Source organism: Vulpes vulpes, chromosome 2 (genome assembly GCF_048418805.1).
Source record: "Vulpes vulpes isolate BD-2025 chromosome 2, VulVul3, whole genome shotgun sequence".
NCBI lineage: Eukaryota > Metazoa > Chordata > Mammalia > Carnivora > Canidae > Vulpes > Vulpes vulpes.
In genome coordinates this window covers 17647768-17665066 of record NC_132781.1, presented here as the reverse complement: position 1 = coordinate 17665066, position 17299 = coordinate 17647768, and the positions used below count along the sequence as shown (strand labels likewise).

The 17299-nt window shown below is 46.4% G+C and overlaps 2 protein-coding genes, 1 long non-coding RNA gene and 1 pseudogene across 3 annotated transcripts in view; 3 read left to right on the top strand and 1 right to left on the bottom strand.

Moving 5' to 3' along the window:
• LOC140597726 (uncharacterized) overlaps positions 1 to 17299 on the top strand; it is a 97769-nt gene that overhangs the window by 2142 nt on the left and 78328 nt on the right. The gene's annotated exons all lie outside the window — the stretch shown is intronic.
• On the top strand, positions 4341 to 10598 carry LOC140598024 (uncharacterized). The gene is made up of 2 exons (XM_072751229.1): positions 4341 to 4347; positions 5469 to 10598. Exons 1-2 carry the CDS (start codon positions 4341 to 4343, stop codon positions 6080 to 6082), a joined length of 621 nt encoding a protein of 206 aa, XP_072607330.1. The 3' UTR covers positions 6083 to 10598.
• LOC112912514 (leucine-rich repeat-containing protein 37B-like) lies at positions 6238 to 10598 on the top strand (annotated as a pseudogene).
• On the bottom strand, positions 13153 to 16655 carry RDM1 (RAD52 motif containing 1). The gene is made up of 3 exons (XM_072751228.1): positions 16650 to 16655; positions 15774 to 16010; positions 13153 to 13473 (listed from the first exon to the last, which is right to left on the bottom strand). The coding sequence occupies exons 1-3, from the start codon at positions 16653 to 16655 to the stop codon at positions 13231 to 13233; spliced, it is 486 nt and encodes a 161-aa protein (XP_072607329.1). The 3' UTR covers positions 13153 to 13230.

The window sequence follows — 17299 nt, the reverse complement described above, 5'->3', positions numbered from 1 at the left end:
AAATAGCTATTTCTTCAGAACCTTCCACAAAGTGAATAACTACATTTAGGATTATTCCATCATCCTTGGTCTCCAAGGGCCAATTGTCTAGTATTTAAGAAAAGCCACCAGAGGTGTCTTCAAGGGAGGTGGAACCTATTCCAACCCAGCAGGAGCACCCAGCTCAACCTCTAGAGCATCATGAGGTGACAGTTGCACCTCCAGGTCACCATCAGGTTCAACATTTAAACCTGCCCTATATCACTGTGAACCCTGCAGACGTGCAGGTTACTGTAACATCAGAACCCACTACAGAGGTGGGATCTTTGCCAGTTCAGCCTGAGTCTGTCGCTCAGCCCTCTGTGCCTCTTAATGTGGAACCTTTTGCAACCCAGCATGAAGCCCCAACTCTGCCTCCACAGTCCCCTGAGGAGATTGAACTTTTGCCATTTCCACAGGAGACTCCAACTGAGTCCCCAGCATCTCCCACGCAGGAGAAACCTCCAACACAGCAGGAGACCCCTGTTCACACCTCTGGAGAGGATAAACCTTGCACAACCCAGCAGGACACCCTGGCTCAGCAATCACAGGCCCCTGAGGAGGGTGAATCACCTTCAACCCAGGAGGAGGCCCTGGCTCAACTCTGTCTGAAGTCACAGTTCAACCTTTAGATCTGGAGCTTACCATAACACCAGAACCCATTACAGAGGTTGAAACTTCAACCATGCAAGAGACTCCAGGTCCTCCTTTAGAGACACCTAAGGAGTTTGTAGTTCAGCCTCCCATGTATCAGGAGGTGAGAGTTCCAACTCCGGGTCAAGATCAAGTTCGGCATCTATTGTTACCCAATGTAATGGTTCAGCCTTTGGACTTGGAGCTTACCATAACTCCAGAACCCACCACAAAATTGAACATTCTACAACCGTGAAAAAAACTACTGCTCCTCCAAAGGACCTGGAAGTGACATTTGCACATCAAGAGTAGGTTCAAGCTCAGCATCCAATCTTGACTGAAATCACAGTTCAGCCTTTGGACCTGGGGCTTACCATGACTCCAGAATTCACTAAGGAGATTAAACTTCCTCAACCTATGCAAGAGACTCCAATCCAGCTTCCAGAGCCACTTAAGGAGGTTACTGTAGCTCAATCTCCAGTGTATCAGGAGGAGACCATTCCAACACCAGGTTGGGAGCAAACTCAGCATCCATCATCACCCAATGTAACAGTTCAACCTTTGGACCTGGAGCTTACTGTAAATTCAGAACCCACTACAGAAGTTGAACATTCTACAGCCCTGAAAAAGACTACAGCTCCTCCAAACGACGTGGAGGTGACATTTGCACATCTCGTGCAGGTTCAGTCTCACCGTCCAAACCTGAGTAAGGTCACAGTTCAACCCTTGGACCTGGAACTTACGATAACTCCAGAATCTACTACAGAGATTGAACCTTCTGCAGCCATGCATCTAGGGCTGCCTAAGGAACTTGTAGCTCAACCTTCCATATATCAAGAGGCAGCAGTTCCAACGTCAGCTCAGGATCAAGCTCAGTACCTGTGGTCACCAAATGTGACAACACAACCTTTGGCCCTGGAGCTTACCACAACTCCAAATCCCACTACAGGGGTTGAAGAGTCTACAACCCTACATCAGACTGCAGCTCCTCCAAAGGACCTTGAGGTGACATTTCCACCATCAGAGCAGGTTCAGGTTCAGCATTCAACCTTAAATAAAGTCACAGTTCAACCTTTGGACTTGGGGCTTACCATTACTCCAGAACCTACTACAGAGACCACACCTTCTCCAACCATGCAAGAGACCCCAACTCAACCTCCAGAGCCACCTAATGAGGTTGGAGTTCAATATCCATTCCATCAGGAAGAGACAGTTCCAACCCTAAGTCAGTATCCAACTTTACCCAGTGTTACTGCTCATCCTGTGCACATGGGACTTACCATAACTCCAGAACCTACTACCCAGGTTGAACGTTCTACAACCACGAAGACTACAACTCCTCCTCCAAAGGTCCTTGAGATGATGCTTGCGCATCCAGAGGAGATTCAGAGTCAACATCCAAATCTGACTGAAGTCACTGTTCCACCTATGGTCCTGGAAATTACTGTAACTGCAGGATCCAATATGGAAGTTGAACCTTCTCCAGCCATGCAAGAGACCCCAGCTCAGCCTCCAGAGCCACCTAAGGAGGTTGTAGTTCAATATCTATTTCAGCAGGAAGTGACAATTCCAACTCTAAATAAGGGTATAGGTCAGCATCCAGAATCACCCAGCATCACATTTCATCATGTGGGCTTGGGGCTTACCATTACTCTAGAACCTATTACAGAGGGTAAACATTCTGCAACCACGAAGACTACAGCTGCTTCTCCAACGGACCTTGAGGTGACACTTGCACATCCAGAGCATGTTCAGAGTCAATAGCTAAACGTGACTGAAGTCACTGTTCCACCTATGGACTTGGAAATTACTGTAAGTCACCAACCAGAGTCATCTGAGTCAGTTCTCCCCCCAATGACTCAGCACTCAGTGGTGCATTTTGCAAAATACTTCCCAGAAAAGGCATATACATCTTTAACTGAGCAGCCGGAACAGAATGTTACCACAATCGTCAACATATGTGAGCTCTGTACCTGCAAAGATGAGACGCTGTCGTGTACTGGTTTCAGCCCAAAGCAGAGGCTCCGCAGAGTGCGTGTGCCAGAGCCCAACACGGACAACAACACCTTCACCATCTTGTAACAATTGCCTTTTCTCATTTGCTCCCTGCCTCCTGCTTGACACAGCAGCCTTTCTTCGAGGTCTTCCTGGGCCTTTGTCATCCCCCCAACCATGATGACTGACTCTTTTTACCTTTTCTTTGTCAATTGTCCTTATCTTCATTTTGCTGTTTGCTGTGGTTCTCTCATTTGCACTCGTTTACTTGTAATTGTCCTTATTCTTTATCCAGTTTTTTTAGCCCCATGATTTCCTCCCTTAACCTCTATTCTCCCATTTTTGCTCCACCTTTATACCAACATGTCCCTCTTTCCATCTCCTTGGTGATATACAAAAAAGTGGTTAAGAGTAGAGATTCCGGAACTAGACTGCCTGGGTTTGAATTGAGTTCTGTCACTTATTAGATTTTGATCGAATTTCCTTATCTGTAAAATGTGATAATAGTTACTACCTTGTGGGATTATTGTGAGATTTGGTGAGTTAATATATATATAGAACACGCATTTCAGTGCCTCACATATATATGAGTGTTAGCTATTATTTGATTCCTCAGTTATGTTCAGAACTCATCTTTGTCCCTTGGCTTTCTATATACAGCACTCATTTGTGCCCAGCCCAGGACTCCAGTACTGTGGCAGCTATGCAAGCATGGCATTGTCATTAGAATATGAAATAATAGGTGGGAAGAAAGCAAATAGGCATAGAAAGACAGGTGACCTACAGTTAAGTACAGACTATAGGTGCTGTACGTCACCAGAATCTGTAATCAATGGAGTGCAGGGGTCAGAGAAAGCGGCATGGATAAGCTAAAACTTTAGCTGAGATTTAGAGTGGCTATGATTTGTTAAATACAGCAAGAATAGGGAGTATGGTCTAAGCAAAGGCACAGCTGAAAGAATGATCAGGCATTAAGAATTAGCTTAGGAGGGCAGCCCCAGTGGCCCAGCGATTTAACACCACGTTCAGCCCAAGGCATGATCCTGGAGACCCGTGATTGAGTCCCACATCGGGCTCCCTGCATGGAGCCTGCTTCTCCCTATGCCTGTGTCTCTGGCTCTTTCTCTCTCTGTGTCTGTCATGAATAAATAAATAAAATCTGAAAAAAAAAAAGTCGAATTAGCTTAGGAAACAGTGAAAGATACGATTATGAAAACCCTTAACTATCAGCTAGAAGAGTCTGAAAGTTATGCTGAGATATAGAGAGCCATTGAAAGTTTTCCAGAAAGACATATGTATCACTAAAACAAGATAATTGTTTTCTATTCCCTATGTACAGAGATCTAAAGAGGAAAGCTTGATCCAGGGAAACCAGAAAGAATGGTCTAGCAAAAGCTGGGAGTAAAGTGACAAGTGGCCAGATCAGAATGGCTGTGATAGGAGTAGAAAGAAAATCCTGAGACAACCCCAGAGGAAGAAGCAACAAGACTACGTAACTGCTGAGGGGAGTAGTGGGTAGGGTGCATCCAGACAAGAGAAAAATCAACTATAACCCTCAGAAATTTCTGTCCCGGATGAGCAGGTGGAAATACAGCAGTTGGGAAGGACAGCCAGGTGGAGGGAGATAAATTCAGGTTTAGGCATCTTTTATCAGGGAACATAAAGCAACCAGAAGGCTTTTTGGTTGACTGGAAATGGCCAGTAGGCAGATGAGCAGATGGCTATCTGTTTGGCCTTATTTCTGACTCCCCTGAAAAAAAAATGTGTATATAAACGGAATAGGGGGGGATTCCTGGGTGGCTCAGCGGTTTGGTGCCTGCCTTCAGCCCGGGGAATGATCCTGGAGTCCAGGGATTGAGTCCCGCGTCGGGCTCCCTGCCTGGAGCCTGCTTCTCCCTCTGCCTGTGTCTCTGCCGCTCTCTCTCTCTCTCTCTCTCTCTTTGTGTGTGTGTCTCTTGAATAAATAACACCTGAAAAATGAATAGGTTAGTTGTTCCTGAGGGAAGAAGACAAAGTTAAAGGTGGAGATTCAGTCATATACAGAATTAGTGATTAAAACTGAACTCGGGCATTTCATAGCTTCTTTGAAATACTTGGAATTCATGGATACATTCTCCTCTTTTTTTTAATGTCACAAACATATAGGATAAAATGTGAAAATCCTACGCAACCCTCCCTACCACCCATAGAGTCTGATGAGCTGCCGTGTCCCTGGAGCAGTTAGAACCTTCTGCAATCCAGCAGGAGTTTCCAGAACAACAATCAGCCCTTGTGGAAAATGTAGAACCTTCTCCAGTCCAGCAGGGAGTCCCAACGCAGACTGGAGATCTTCCTGAGGAAACTGAACTTTCTCCAAGCCAGCAGTGGAGCTCATCTCTGCCTCAGATGCCTGTTGTAGCTGTAGAACCTTCTCCAGTCAGCCTGAGCACCACGCTCAGTCTCCAGTACATCATGAGGTGACATTCTCACCTCTCGGTCCTGGTGAAGCTCAGCATCCAATGTTGCCCAATATCACAGTAAAACCTGTAGATCTGGAGGTTTTCATAACTCCAGTGCCCACTAAGTTTGAACATTCTCCAGGGCAGCAGGGGGCCCCTGCTCAAGCTCCAGTTCCCCCTGAGCAGGTTGAATTTTCTCCAGCCCAGTCCAAGCTTCTTTTTCAGTCTCCAGAGACCCCTGAAGATGAATTTCCTCCAAGCCAACAAGAACTCATACTTCAGACTCGAGACCCTCCTAAGGAGATGGAACCTACTTCAACGCAACAGGAGGTCCCAGCCGAGCCATCAGAGCCCTCTAAGGAGATTGAACCATGTGCAAATGAGTATGCAGTCTCAGCTCATTCTCCAGGGCCTACCAAAGACGTCAAACCTCCACCCAACCAGAAGTTCCATCTCAGCCTCCTGTTCCCCAGCAGGTCCCAGCTCTATCTCCTGAGCCCCCTCAGGAGGTAGAGCCTTCTCCCACACAACAGGAATCCTCAGCCCAGTCTTTAGAACTTGCTGACAAAGTGGAACCTCTTCCAGTCTCTCAAGAGACCCCTTCTCAGGTTCTGCAGTTTCCTGAGAAGGTGGAATCATCTCCAGTCCTGCAAAAAGCTCCATCTCTACCTCTAGAGCCCCTTAAGGAGGTAGAACTTTCTCCAGCCCAACAGGTGCCACAGACTCAGCCTTCAGAGCTCCCTGAGAAGCTAGAGTCATTTCCAATTCTGCAGCAGGCTTCAACTCAGTCCCCAGAGCCCCATCAAGAGGCAGAACCTTCTCCAGTTCAGCCTCCAGAGCCATCTAAGGAGGTTAAACCACAACTTCCAGTCCATAACGAGATGACAGTTCCACCTCAAGGACAAGATCAAGCTCAGCATTCAAGCTTGCCCAGTGTCACTGCTAAACCTGTTGACCTGGAGCTTACTGTACCTCCAGAGCCTTCTACAACCCTGTAGCAGACTCCAGCTCCTCCAGAGGATCCAGAGGTGACACTTCGACATCTAGAACATGTTGGGGCTCAGAGTCCAAGTTTGTCTGAAGTCACAGTTCAACCTTTAATCTGGAGCTTACCATAACACCAGAACCCATTACAGAGGTTGAAACTTCAACCATGCAAGAGACTCCAGGTCCTCTTTTAGAGCCACCTGAGGAGTTTGTAGTTCAGCCTCCCATGTATCGGGAGGTGAGAGTTCCAACTCCAGGTCAGGATCAAGCTCAGCATCTCTTGTTACCCAGTGTAACGGTTCAGCCTTTGGACTTGGTGCTTACCATGACTCCAGAACCCCCCATGTAAGTTGAACATTCTACAACCGTGAAATAAACTACTGCTCCTCCAAAGGACCTGGAAGTGACATTTGCACATCAAGAGCAGGTTCAAGCTCAGCATCCAATCTTGACAGAGGTCACAGTTCAGCCTTTGGATCTGTGGCTTCCTATGACTCTAGAATTCACTAAGGAGATTGAACATCCTCAACCTATGCAGGAGACTCCAATCCAGCTTCCAGGGCCACCTAAGGTGGTTACTGTAGCTCAATGTCCAGTCTATCAGGAGGAGACCTTGCCCTGGTCTGGACCCTGCCTATCTGACCTCCGGCCTTCGGGGATCCCCCGAACCCTTGTCTTGGCACTCTTCTGAACTCCTGCTTGAATCGCCCCAGGCACTTACCCCATCAGCAGAGCCGGGGGCGGGGAGTGTAACTTGAGGTCCTCTGCTCCAGCCCAGATTTAGGCCCTCCTAAGCAGTTGACTGAGACTTTGGTTCCATTCCTGGACACGGATTCAAATGGTGAGCTGCCCCCAGAGACAGATCAGTATCTGAATGACAAGCCAACCCTGCACGAGAGGCTCTTACAAGTGGTTCCTCCTTAGGTGATGAGAATCAGGCCATAGTTCTGCCTCCTCCACTCAAAAGTAAGATGAAAACTGGAGATGAGCCAGAAGATCACCAGTCGTTGGACATACTTGCTCCACCTCTGGACAGTCAGAGTTTAAACCAAAGAAAGTTTTTTGTTTCATCCCCAAACCTGGACAAAGATCTAGTTCAGCATCGAAGGCTTGCCAAAGTTGTTATTTGAACTCCAAACCAATTTGCAAATAAAGAGCTCCTAGAACAACTGCAGGATGATTATTCAGATTCTGGTATGGATATCATACATCCTGTGGAAAACCGGCCAATGGATTTCCTAGGGGGACCAGATCAACCCCCAAAGCTCCCTGAGGATCCTGAAACTTCTTCGCTCCCGCAGGAGACCCCTGCAGGACCTCTCCAGTCCACTGTAGAGAAACCTGAACCTTTGTTGCCTGGGGTGGAGGTCCAGGCCAAGCATCCAGAGTCCCCCGAAGAGACAGAAACACCTCCACTTCTTCAGGACGCTCTATCTCAACCTCCAGAGATGCTTAAGGAAGCTGGAAATCCTGTAAGCCCACCGAGGGCCCCAGCTGTACCTTCAAGTACCCCTGAAGTCCAACAGGAAGCCTCAGCTCAACCTACAGAGGCAACTGAGGAAGTAGAACCTTCGACCCCTCACGAGGCCCGAGCTCAGCCACCGGAGGAGGTACCACCTCAGGAGGTAAATGTGCCATGTCTGAGTCAGAATGAAGCTCAGTGGCCCAAATTACACAATGTCACTGTTAACCTGTAGATTTGGCACTTACTGTAACTGTGACTCAGCCTCCACAGCACCCCAAGAAGGCTGAGCCTTCTCCAGGCCCACAGGAGGCCCCAGATCAACCCGAGGAGGCTGGGCCTACTCCACTCCCACAGGAGACCCCAGCTCAGCTTGTAGAGCTCCCCGAGGAGGCTGGGCCTACTCCTATCCAGGAGGAGGCCCCAACTGTAGTTTCTGAGTTTCCTATAGAGTATCCACTTCTAAATCTACCTCAAAATGATGAGCTAATCACTCCCATTTTATAGTTCAGTATACAACTTACTTAAAGTTGCCCAGTGTTACATATAAATCTGTGGTTGTGGAATTTACCCTAACTCTGGAGCCTACAAAGGATATTGAATCTGCTACAGCCCAGCAGGAGGCCCCAGTTCAGCCTCTTGAGCATACTGAGGAGGCAGATCCTTCTTCACCCCAGCAAAGGCCTCAGCTAAACCTCCAGAGGAGGTTGAGCCTTCAAGTGAGCAGGAGCAACCAGCTCAACCTTTGGAGCCTCCTGCGGGGATTGAATCTTCCCTAATTCAGCAGGACACCCCAGCTCAGCCTATTCCAAGTGTACAGGAACCACCAGCTCAGCTTTCTGAGCCTACTGGGGAAGTTGAACCTTCTGTGACTCAGCAGGAGACCCCAGCACAGCTGCCCCCCCCTCGAAAATCCTGAAGAGATAAAACCTTCCCCCCAAGAGGAGGCCTCAGCTGAGCCTGCAGAGCTCCCTAATGAGGCAGAATCTTCAACCCAGCAAGAGACACCAGGTCAATCTCCAGGGGAGATAGAATCTTCTGCAACCCTGCAAGAACAAGCAGCTCAGCCACCAGAGCTGTCTTTGGGGGAGGTGGAATCTATTCCAACCCAGCAGGAGCACCCAGCTCAACCCCTAGAGCATCATGAGGTGACAGTTGCACCTCCAGGTCACCATCAGGTTCAACATTTAAACCTGCCCAATATCACTGTGAAACCTGCAGACGTGCAGGTTACTATAACACCAGAACCCACTACAGAGGTGGGATCTTTGCCAGTTCAGCATGAGTCTGTCACTCAGCCCTCTGTGCCTCTTAATGTGGAACCTTTTGCAACCCAGCATGAAGTCCCAACTCTGCCTCCACAGTCCCCTGAAGAGATTGAACTTTTCCCATTTCAACAGGAGACTCCAACTGAGTCCCCAGAATCTCCCACGCAGGAGAAACCTCCAACACAGCAGGTGACCCCTGTTCAGATCCCTGGAGAGGTTAAACCTTCCACAACCCAGCAGGACACCCTGGCTCAGGATTCACAGGCCCCTGAGGAGGGTGAATCACCTTCAATCCAGGAGGAGGCCCTGGCTGAATTTCCAGGGACTCAGGAAGAGAAGGAACCTTCTCCACCCAAGCAGGAGGCCCCTGCTGAGCTTCCACAAATCCCTGAGGAGGGTGAACCTTCCTCAATACAGGAGGAGAGCCAGGGTCATCATGCACAGACTCCTGAGAAAGCTAAACTTTGTTCAACCCAGTAGGAAGCCCCAATCCAGTATCCACAGGCCTCCGAGGAGGAAGAACCATCTCCAGCTCAGGAAGAGGCTCCCACTCAATTCCACAGATGTCTGAGAAGAGTGAATCATTAACCCAGGAGGAAAGCCAGGGTCAGCATCCACAGACCTCTGAGGAGGTTGCACCTTCTCCAATCCAACAAGAAGCCCCAGCTCAGCACTCACAAGGCTCCAAAGGGTTCAAATACTTTTTCAGAAAGTAACCATCTTTTCTTTCTCTACTCTCTTCCCTTCAAAACAAATGTTGCGACTTCGGAGTTAGTTAAAAATCAGAATTGTAGACCCACATTAAGTTTTTAAAGACATGAAACACATTCTTTGCTCCTTTTATTTTTTTTCACATTCAAAATATAGAACATTGGCATTTTATTTTAGAAATTACTTTGTCAACTTAATCCCTAATTCAAGGTTAGGGTTACAGAAAAGTTCTTCTACAAAATATTTCATACAAGATGTGTATGAGATACTGATATTTGGGTAATATACCTTATTTGAAAGATAATTTTTAAAAAAATATTTTATTTATTCATGAGAGCCACTCAGGGAGAAGCAGAGACATAGGCAGAGGGAAAAGCAGGCTCCCTGAGGGGATCAGGCCCCAAACCCAAGGCAGATGCTCAACCACTGTGTCACTCAGGTGTCCCAATGTGCATAAAGGTTTTCAAATGCTGTAGCATCATCTCACTTACGGCCATAGTTACTCTGTTCTGAAGTCCCTGAGATTCTGTTTGAAGGGAGCTTTAAAAGGCTGTGTCCTCTTCTATGTCCACAACTCTAGGAGCACTCTGATGTAATTGGCTCTCTAAATTTCAAATAAGGGGTCAGAGCCAAGGGCCAAGACTTCAAGAAAAGCCCCAGAAATTCCCCGCACTCAAAAGCAGTTTCAGAGTTACACATTTCCCAAAAGATGACAGAGCTAACCATAGTCTTCCAAATCCTGTCAGTTGCTTTAAATTATGGTTATAGTGGCTGTGGAACCCTTGAGCTTGAATAACCGGGTGCTTGAATTAAATCATGTAGCTCCTCTTGGTTTCTGGCATCTGTAATCTCTTCACAGGGTTTGTATTCCACAGCTATTTCACCACGTTCTGTAATAAAGTTAATGAGGATCAATTCAGAGTTTTTCTTATTCTAAAATGTGCTGTACTGGGTGTTATGCTATATGTTGGCAAATTGAACTCCAATAAAAAAAATAAAAATGAGATTGCTGTATACAATAATAGAACCCATCATTAGACATTCTTTTGAAATTTAAAAGCAGAAAATAAAAGCATTTTCCTAGAAGTTTTCTCATTTCACAGTTCTGTTTTTATCATAACTATTTTTTAAAGAGTTTATTTGAGAGAGAGAGAGAGAGTGAGCGCATAAGCAGGGGGGGGGGGCAGAGGGAGAGATAAAAGCAGACTCCCCACTGAACAAGGGAGTCTGACTGTGGGGCTTGATCCCAGGACCCTGGGATCATGACCTAAACTAAAGGCAGACACTTAACTCACTGAGCCACCAAGGCACTCCTCCATCTCAGTTTTTTAAAAGATGTGTGTGTGTGTGTGTGTGTGTGTGTGTGTTTGTGTGTGTGTGAGAGAGAGAGAGAGAGAATGTATGTGAGGGCATGGGTAGGGGGAAGGGCAGAAGGAGAGGGAGAGAATCCCAAGCAGATCCCCTGCTAAGTGTAGAACCCCCAATTCAGGGATAGATCGAGGACCTTGAGATCATGACCTAAGCCAAAATCAGAGGTCCAATGTTGGACCCATCTAGCCACCCACAAGTCCCTCCATCTCATTTACTGAGAAACCAATCACACTTAAAAAATTATTACGCTGCACAATATGCTTTAATATCTGATAGCTCTATTCTCTCTCATTACCCTTTTTTTTTTTTTTTTTTACTAATGATTCCTGTATATCCTTGGATTTTTTTCCAGAATACATTAAAAGCAGTTTGTCGGGCATCCCTGGGTGGCGCAGCGGTTTGGCGCCTGCCTTTGGCCCGGGGCGCGATCCTGGAGACCCGGGATCAAGTCCCACATCGGGCTCCCGGTGCAAGGAGCCTGCTTCTCCCTCTGCCTGAGTCTCTGCCTCCCTCTCTGTGACTATCATAAATAAATAAAAATTTTTAAAAAAAATAAATAATAAAAGCAGTTTGTCCAGATCCCCTCTCCAAAGCATATCTTCCCCTCCCCACCAAAACATGTCTCTATTTACCTATCTGCCTACAAAGATACAGATAGATGTGCAGATACAAACATAAATGTACGTATCTTCAAGAGATTTCTAGGTGTTACCTAATTCAACACCAATCTTGAGGCTGGATTAAGTATCTTTCTAAATCTGTGACCCTGTCTCTCGTAATAACTATTTTTAAGGGTATAGTTCAGTGGCATTAAGTACATTCACATTGTTGTGCAACCATTTCCAGAACATTTTTCCTTTCATGAACCCAAACTGAGACTCTGTATCCATTCTACAATAACTCCCCATCCCACCCAGGGCCCAGCCCCTGGCAACCACCATTCTTCTATTCTGGAAACCTTTTGAGATGATCGCTTCCCTGCTGCTTTCAATCCAGCTGGAGTTTTCCTCTCCTTGCAGATACAATATAGAATACTTTGGAGAGGGGGCGGGCATGCATCTGAACACTTTACTGGCAGAAACAGGCCTATGTACCATATAGACAAGACAATTTCCCTTCTCCCTCTGCCTATGTCTCTGCTGCCTCTGTGTGTATGTGGGGGTGTGTCTCTCATGAATAAATAAATAAATAAAATCTTCAAAAACAAACAAACAACCCAGAGCTTAAGTGCTATGAACTCTGGGAAAAAAACAGTATCAATCGGAATACCTTTTCTAGGATTCTGTATTTGTTTCTTTACACAGCAGCCCTTTTATAGGAGGCAAAGGACTGAATATTTACACAAGAGTTTATTTAAATCTTTAGTTGATAATTTTGCTGGCATAATTGAAGGCTACAAGAGATCTGTATTTGAAGGACTAGGACTATTTTTTTTTAATTTTTTTATGATAGTCACAGAGAGAGAGAGTGAGAGAGGCAGAGACATAGGCAGAGGGAGAAGCAGGCTCCATGCACCGGGAGCCTGACGTGGGACCCGATTCCGGGTCTCCAGGATCGCGCCCTGGGCCAAAGGCAGGCGCCAAACCGCTGTGCCACCCAGGGATCCCCTGAAGGACTAGGACTATTTTAGCACAAGGCAAATTCTTTACCACAAATAGGAAAAATATTACTTCCCTCTTCCTAGACTTCTTGGCAGAAAGTCAGCTTTTGAATTTTAAACCTAAAGGTTCTTTCAGGTATTGCCTATGAAAAAAACAAAACAAACCAAAACAAAACAAAACAACTGTATTGTAGGACAGAAAAACTCCACTCCACCCAGGGCTTTAGTAGCTCAGCAAGGGGAAAGACTTGATGATATATCTGAAAAGATGAGTTTTAGAAAGATTCTACCTCCACTCCACTCTACCTCCACTGTAAACAGACCTTCCTGCAGCTTATCCAAAGGCTCCTCGACCATGCTAACTCCAAGACTCTTGCCCTCATAGGATGGCAACACCACCTCTAAAGCACAGAAGAATTTCAGGCTCTCCTTCTAAAGGGGTTCCATGGTATCTTCATTTTCCCTTTCTTCAAGGTCAGAAAGATCCTGAAGCTGTTGGGATTTTCAAGTAAAGGTCCTTCCTAGGATCTCAAGATGTTTTGTTATTAGAAATAAAAACTAAACTCCAGCAAACCTAGCTAACAGTTAAAGTATCCTATAGCTTCAAAATCAAGTAAGACTTGCAAATGAACTATTAGATATAGACAATTGCTTTTTATTCTACACCCTACAAATATTGGTGAAAATTATGGACACCGCCACCCAAATCATTGAGAGTATTATTAATTTTAGGTGGCAGGCCAATGTTCAGGTCCTTCCACTTGGAGTACTCTCACATCTCCCCACTCCCAGTTCTCTCTTCTCTAATGTCCAATATTTCAGTGTTGAAGTGAGTCGGATTAGTAAAAGAAAATCTATAAAGTTTGCCTTGATGATCCTTTTTGACCATCCATTGATACCAAAATAATAATTTGCCAACTCTTGGCATTGGGAGCTGTTTAGGGCCAGGGCCTGATGTTGAACCGCTTTATGTTTGGTGCCAAGATGAAGCTAAAGACAGGAGAGAGAGACCGACAAGTGTCACAACCTGCCACATAGGCTAGTTTTGGATACACCCGAGAGTTATCAATACCTATTTCATGAACTGATTGTGAAGATTGAATAGGGAACAACATTGTAAGCAATGAGCTCATAGTAAGCCCTAAATGAATGTTATTTATCATTTTTAAGCTACAGAACTTTTCTGCATCATTTCTAGGGCCTCTGATTAATTGGAAGATTCCCTTCACCTCTAGTGGTGAGAGTGATGATGAAAGCAAGGAAGCCCTCCAGAAGCAAATGATAGGGTTGTAGGTGAGCAAAGGAAGTAAATTGTTTTTGTTGTCCCATCCTGTAGCTCCTGTCTGAGAACACAACCTGAAGAGCAGACAAGATGGACCTAACACGGACAAAGGACCTTAATCTGCAACACTCCTCTCCCCAAGTTAGCAACCTGTTAGAACAAGGAATATACATACTTGTATAAATTTTATAAGCAATGAAACAATTAGAGGTTATTTGCATTAAATAGCTCCTTTGAGAAGGCAAATGCCTCCAGTGTTAACTCTCTAAATAACTTACATTCTGCGGTGAATTTCTTACATCCACTAGTTTTGTCTTAATGCCTATGTCAACTTTAGGCAGGATGTAGTATATTAACACATTCATAAATATTTAAATAATGCAAATAAAGTCATAGCACTATTGTTTTTTAATTTTTTTAAAGTTTTATTTATTCATGAGAGACACACAGAGAGAGGAAGAGACATAAGCAGAGGGAAAAGCAGGCTCCCTTGGGGAGCCCGATGAAGCACTGGATCCCACAACCACCAGATCACGCCCTAAGCTTAACCACTGAGCCACCTACGTGTCCCAGCACTATTAATTCTTTTTTTTAAAGTTTATTTATTTATTTCTTAGAGACACAGAGAGAGACAGAGGGAGAAGCAGGCTCCATGCAGGGAGCTTCATGCTGGTGGCGCTAAGCCACTAAGCCACCAGGGCTGCCCTATTAATTCTTCACTGTTTGTTCCTGCATCCTTCTCTATCACTAGTTTATAAGCTCCTTAAGTGCTTGACAGAACCATATCTTATTCTTTTCTCATTCCTAGAACCAAGTACATTCTGTTGTTGATTGAGGGAGTGAATGAAAGAATGAGTGATAAGAAAATGAAACTACTTTCTCTAGCTGAAGCTGCCTGCTGGGAAGGAGAAATGAAGACAAACTTTTAAATGTTGAGAGCTGCTGGGGAGGCTAATAGTGAGGCATAGTGGAGCTGTTCTGGACAACAAGGAAGCTTCAGAAGGGCCCTGAGCCCCCGAGTTGGAGAGATAGCTGTCACCTTGGATAAGCTTGCCAACCAATTTTCTTCATGCTACTGAAAAACGTTCTCAGGTGTCTTAGACCTTTCCTTGATTTATTTTATTTAAGACATTATTCTTTTTTCTGTATTTATAAAAGGCAAAAAACAACAACAAAAAGCCCAACCAGGAACTATGTGTAGTTGCCAAAGTATTAAAGAACACATAAGTAAACTGGATAACAGTTCTGGAAAGCAGGAGTAATAACCCACGGCTCTGTGTTAAATAAATAAAGAGGGTGCCTGGATGGCTCAGATGGTTGGGCACCTGCCTTCGGCTCAGGTTGTGATCCCAGGGTCTTGGGATCAAGTCCTGCCTGCATCAGGCTCCCTCCTCAGGAGAGAGTCTGCTTCTCCCTCTCATGGTCTCATTCTCTTTCAAATGAATAAATAAAATAAAAAAAAATAAATTCACATAATAGTAAATATAAGCAACACTCTTCTTGTGAAGATTTCCTAAATTAAGAGGCAGCAGAAAATGACACGGGATTCATTATTTTTTTTAAGAAAGGATTTTATTTATTTATTCATGAGAGAGACAAAGAGAGAAAAACAGACACAAGCAGAGGGAGAAGCAGGCTCCATGCAGGGCGCCCGATGTGGGACTCCAGGATCACGCCCTGGGACAACGCAGGCGCTAAACCGCTGAGCCACCCGGGGATCCCGGACACCGGGATTTAACATCAATTGGGGTTTGATCTCTAGCTTCCAGTTGTTGTCATGAACCCTAAGTAAGTCACTTAACTATCCTGAGTTCGAGTTTCTTCGTCTAAAAAAAAAGGAAAACAAGTAACACAAAACCACCACAGCCTCCCAAGGAAACCAGAGGATCCATGTAGCAATGCACCTGGAAGCATCCTGTAAATCAGGAGTGCTCTGTGAGTGCTAGTCTGTTATCACAGAATTCAGCACTTTGTACCAGCGGAGTTAGGAATTTCCTCTTTGACCCACCTTCACTGGAGAATTCTGAAACAGATGCTTCTCCTGACATGCCTGTTGTGCTCTGTGAGCATCCCTTGCTGAATAAAGCTTGATGATGGCACAGAAACCAGGACGGGCCACGGCCGCGTTTGGGAAGACTCCTCCGGAATACAGAAGGCCGAGCTGGGAGAATGCTGTGAACAGAGAGCGCTGCGGGGTGGTCCCACACCAAATACCCACAAGAAATTTCAAGCCCAGAAGCCAAAACTGCCCGTTCCCTCATATTCCCTAAAGCCTCTGCACTTCTCACTTCACGAACAGGTTTTCCTCTGCAACCCTAAGATTCGAAAAGCATTAGAAGGCAACAGGCGCTGGCTGTGGAGCGCTGCCCCTCAAACATCTCCTGGGGCTGGGAGACCGCCGAGGTCCCCTCTAGAACCCGGGTGCCTCTCAGCGGAGCCTACAAAGCGCCTGAGCGGCTAAGGCCAGTCTCCAGGGCTCCGGGTCACCGAGGGGGCGGCCTTCTCCCTCCCCGCTCCATCCTGGCTCCGCTCACGGGCAAGGCCTCAGCCGGCCGAGGGTCCGGAACTTAGCTCCCACACCAGCAAGGTTTTATCACTGTCGTTGGGAACCGCAAGAGACCTACTCCGCCACCCTCGGGTCACTGCTCCAAGGTGCCCCCGCGCTTCTTCAAGAGAGGCGGGGCCGGGGGGCGGGGCCGGCTCGGCGGGAGTGGGGAGGGGACCGCCCCGCCCCCGCCCGCCCTGGCCCCCCACTCTGGGCGGGTCTCTAACTCGACTTCCCTCCCGCAGCCCCACCGCGCCAGAGTCCTAGAGTTTCCTTCTTCTCTTCAAGTGTATTTTTAGGGTAGAGTCCAAAGGGTGAGCTTCCAGGATCCCAGGGTACGGTCATCTCTACAGCAACTGGCTTCGCGTCAGCGGCACTGCCAGAGAAGATTTAGAGTACTAAGCAGTTAGTAGTTACCTACCGACCTTTAAACATTTAGATTGCTCCTGTCGCCTGGCTGGCTCAGTGGTTGGGGGTTTCCTTCCGCTAGGGCTAGGGCGTGATCCTGGGAGGCAGGATCCGTCCCACCTCGGGCTCCCCTGGGGGAGCCTGCTTCTCCCTCTGCCTATGTCTCTGCCTCTCTCTGTGTGTCTCTGATGAATCAATAAATAAAATCCTTAAAAAATTTTTTAGATTTCTCAACTCCGTGTGGGCAATGATCACTAAAGAGACAATACTTTGGCTTAGTGCTTTCATGAGGGACGCCTGGGTGGCTCAATGGTTGAACATCTGCCCTAGGCTCAGGGTGTGATCCTGGGGTGCAGGATTGAGTCCCACATCAGGCTCCTTGCAGGGAGCCTGTTTCTCTCTCTGCCTGTCTCTCTGCCTCTCTCTGTGTGTCTCTCATGAATAAATAAATTCTTAAAATCTTAAAAAAAAAAATGTCCTGGGGTTTCTAAACAGTGGTTTTCAGACTGGAGCTGGCCTTTAATGAAGTCTTCACGGCTTTGCAAAACAAGAAAAGGACCATATAATCAGGATTTACACAC

What these genes read in the sequence shown, in the direction of transcription:
- RDM1 (XM_072751228.1), bottom strand. An exon ending in TTCAGAATTCTCCAGTGAAG is followed by an intron (nt 13,474 to 15,773) that starts GTGGGTCAAAGA and finishes TCCTGTCTTTAG; the next exon opens with CTTCATCTTGGCACCAAACA.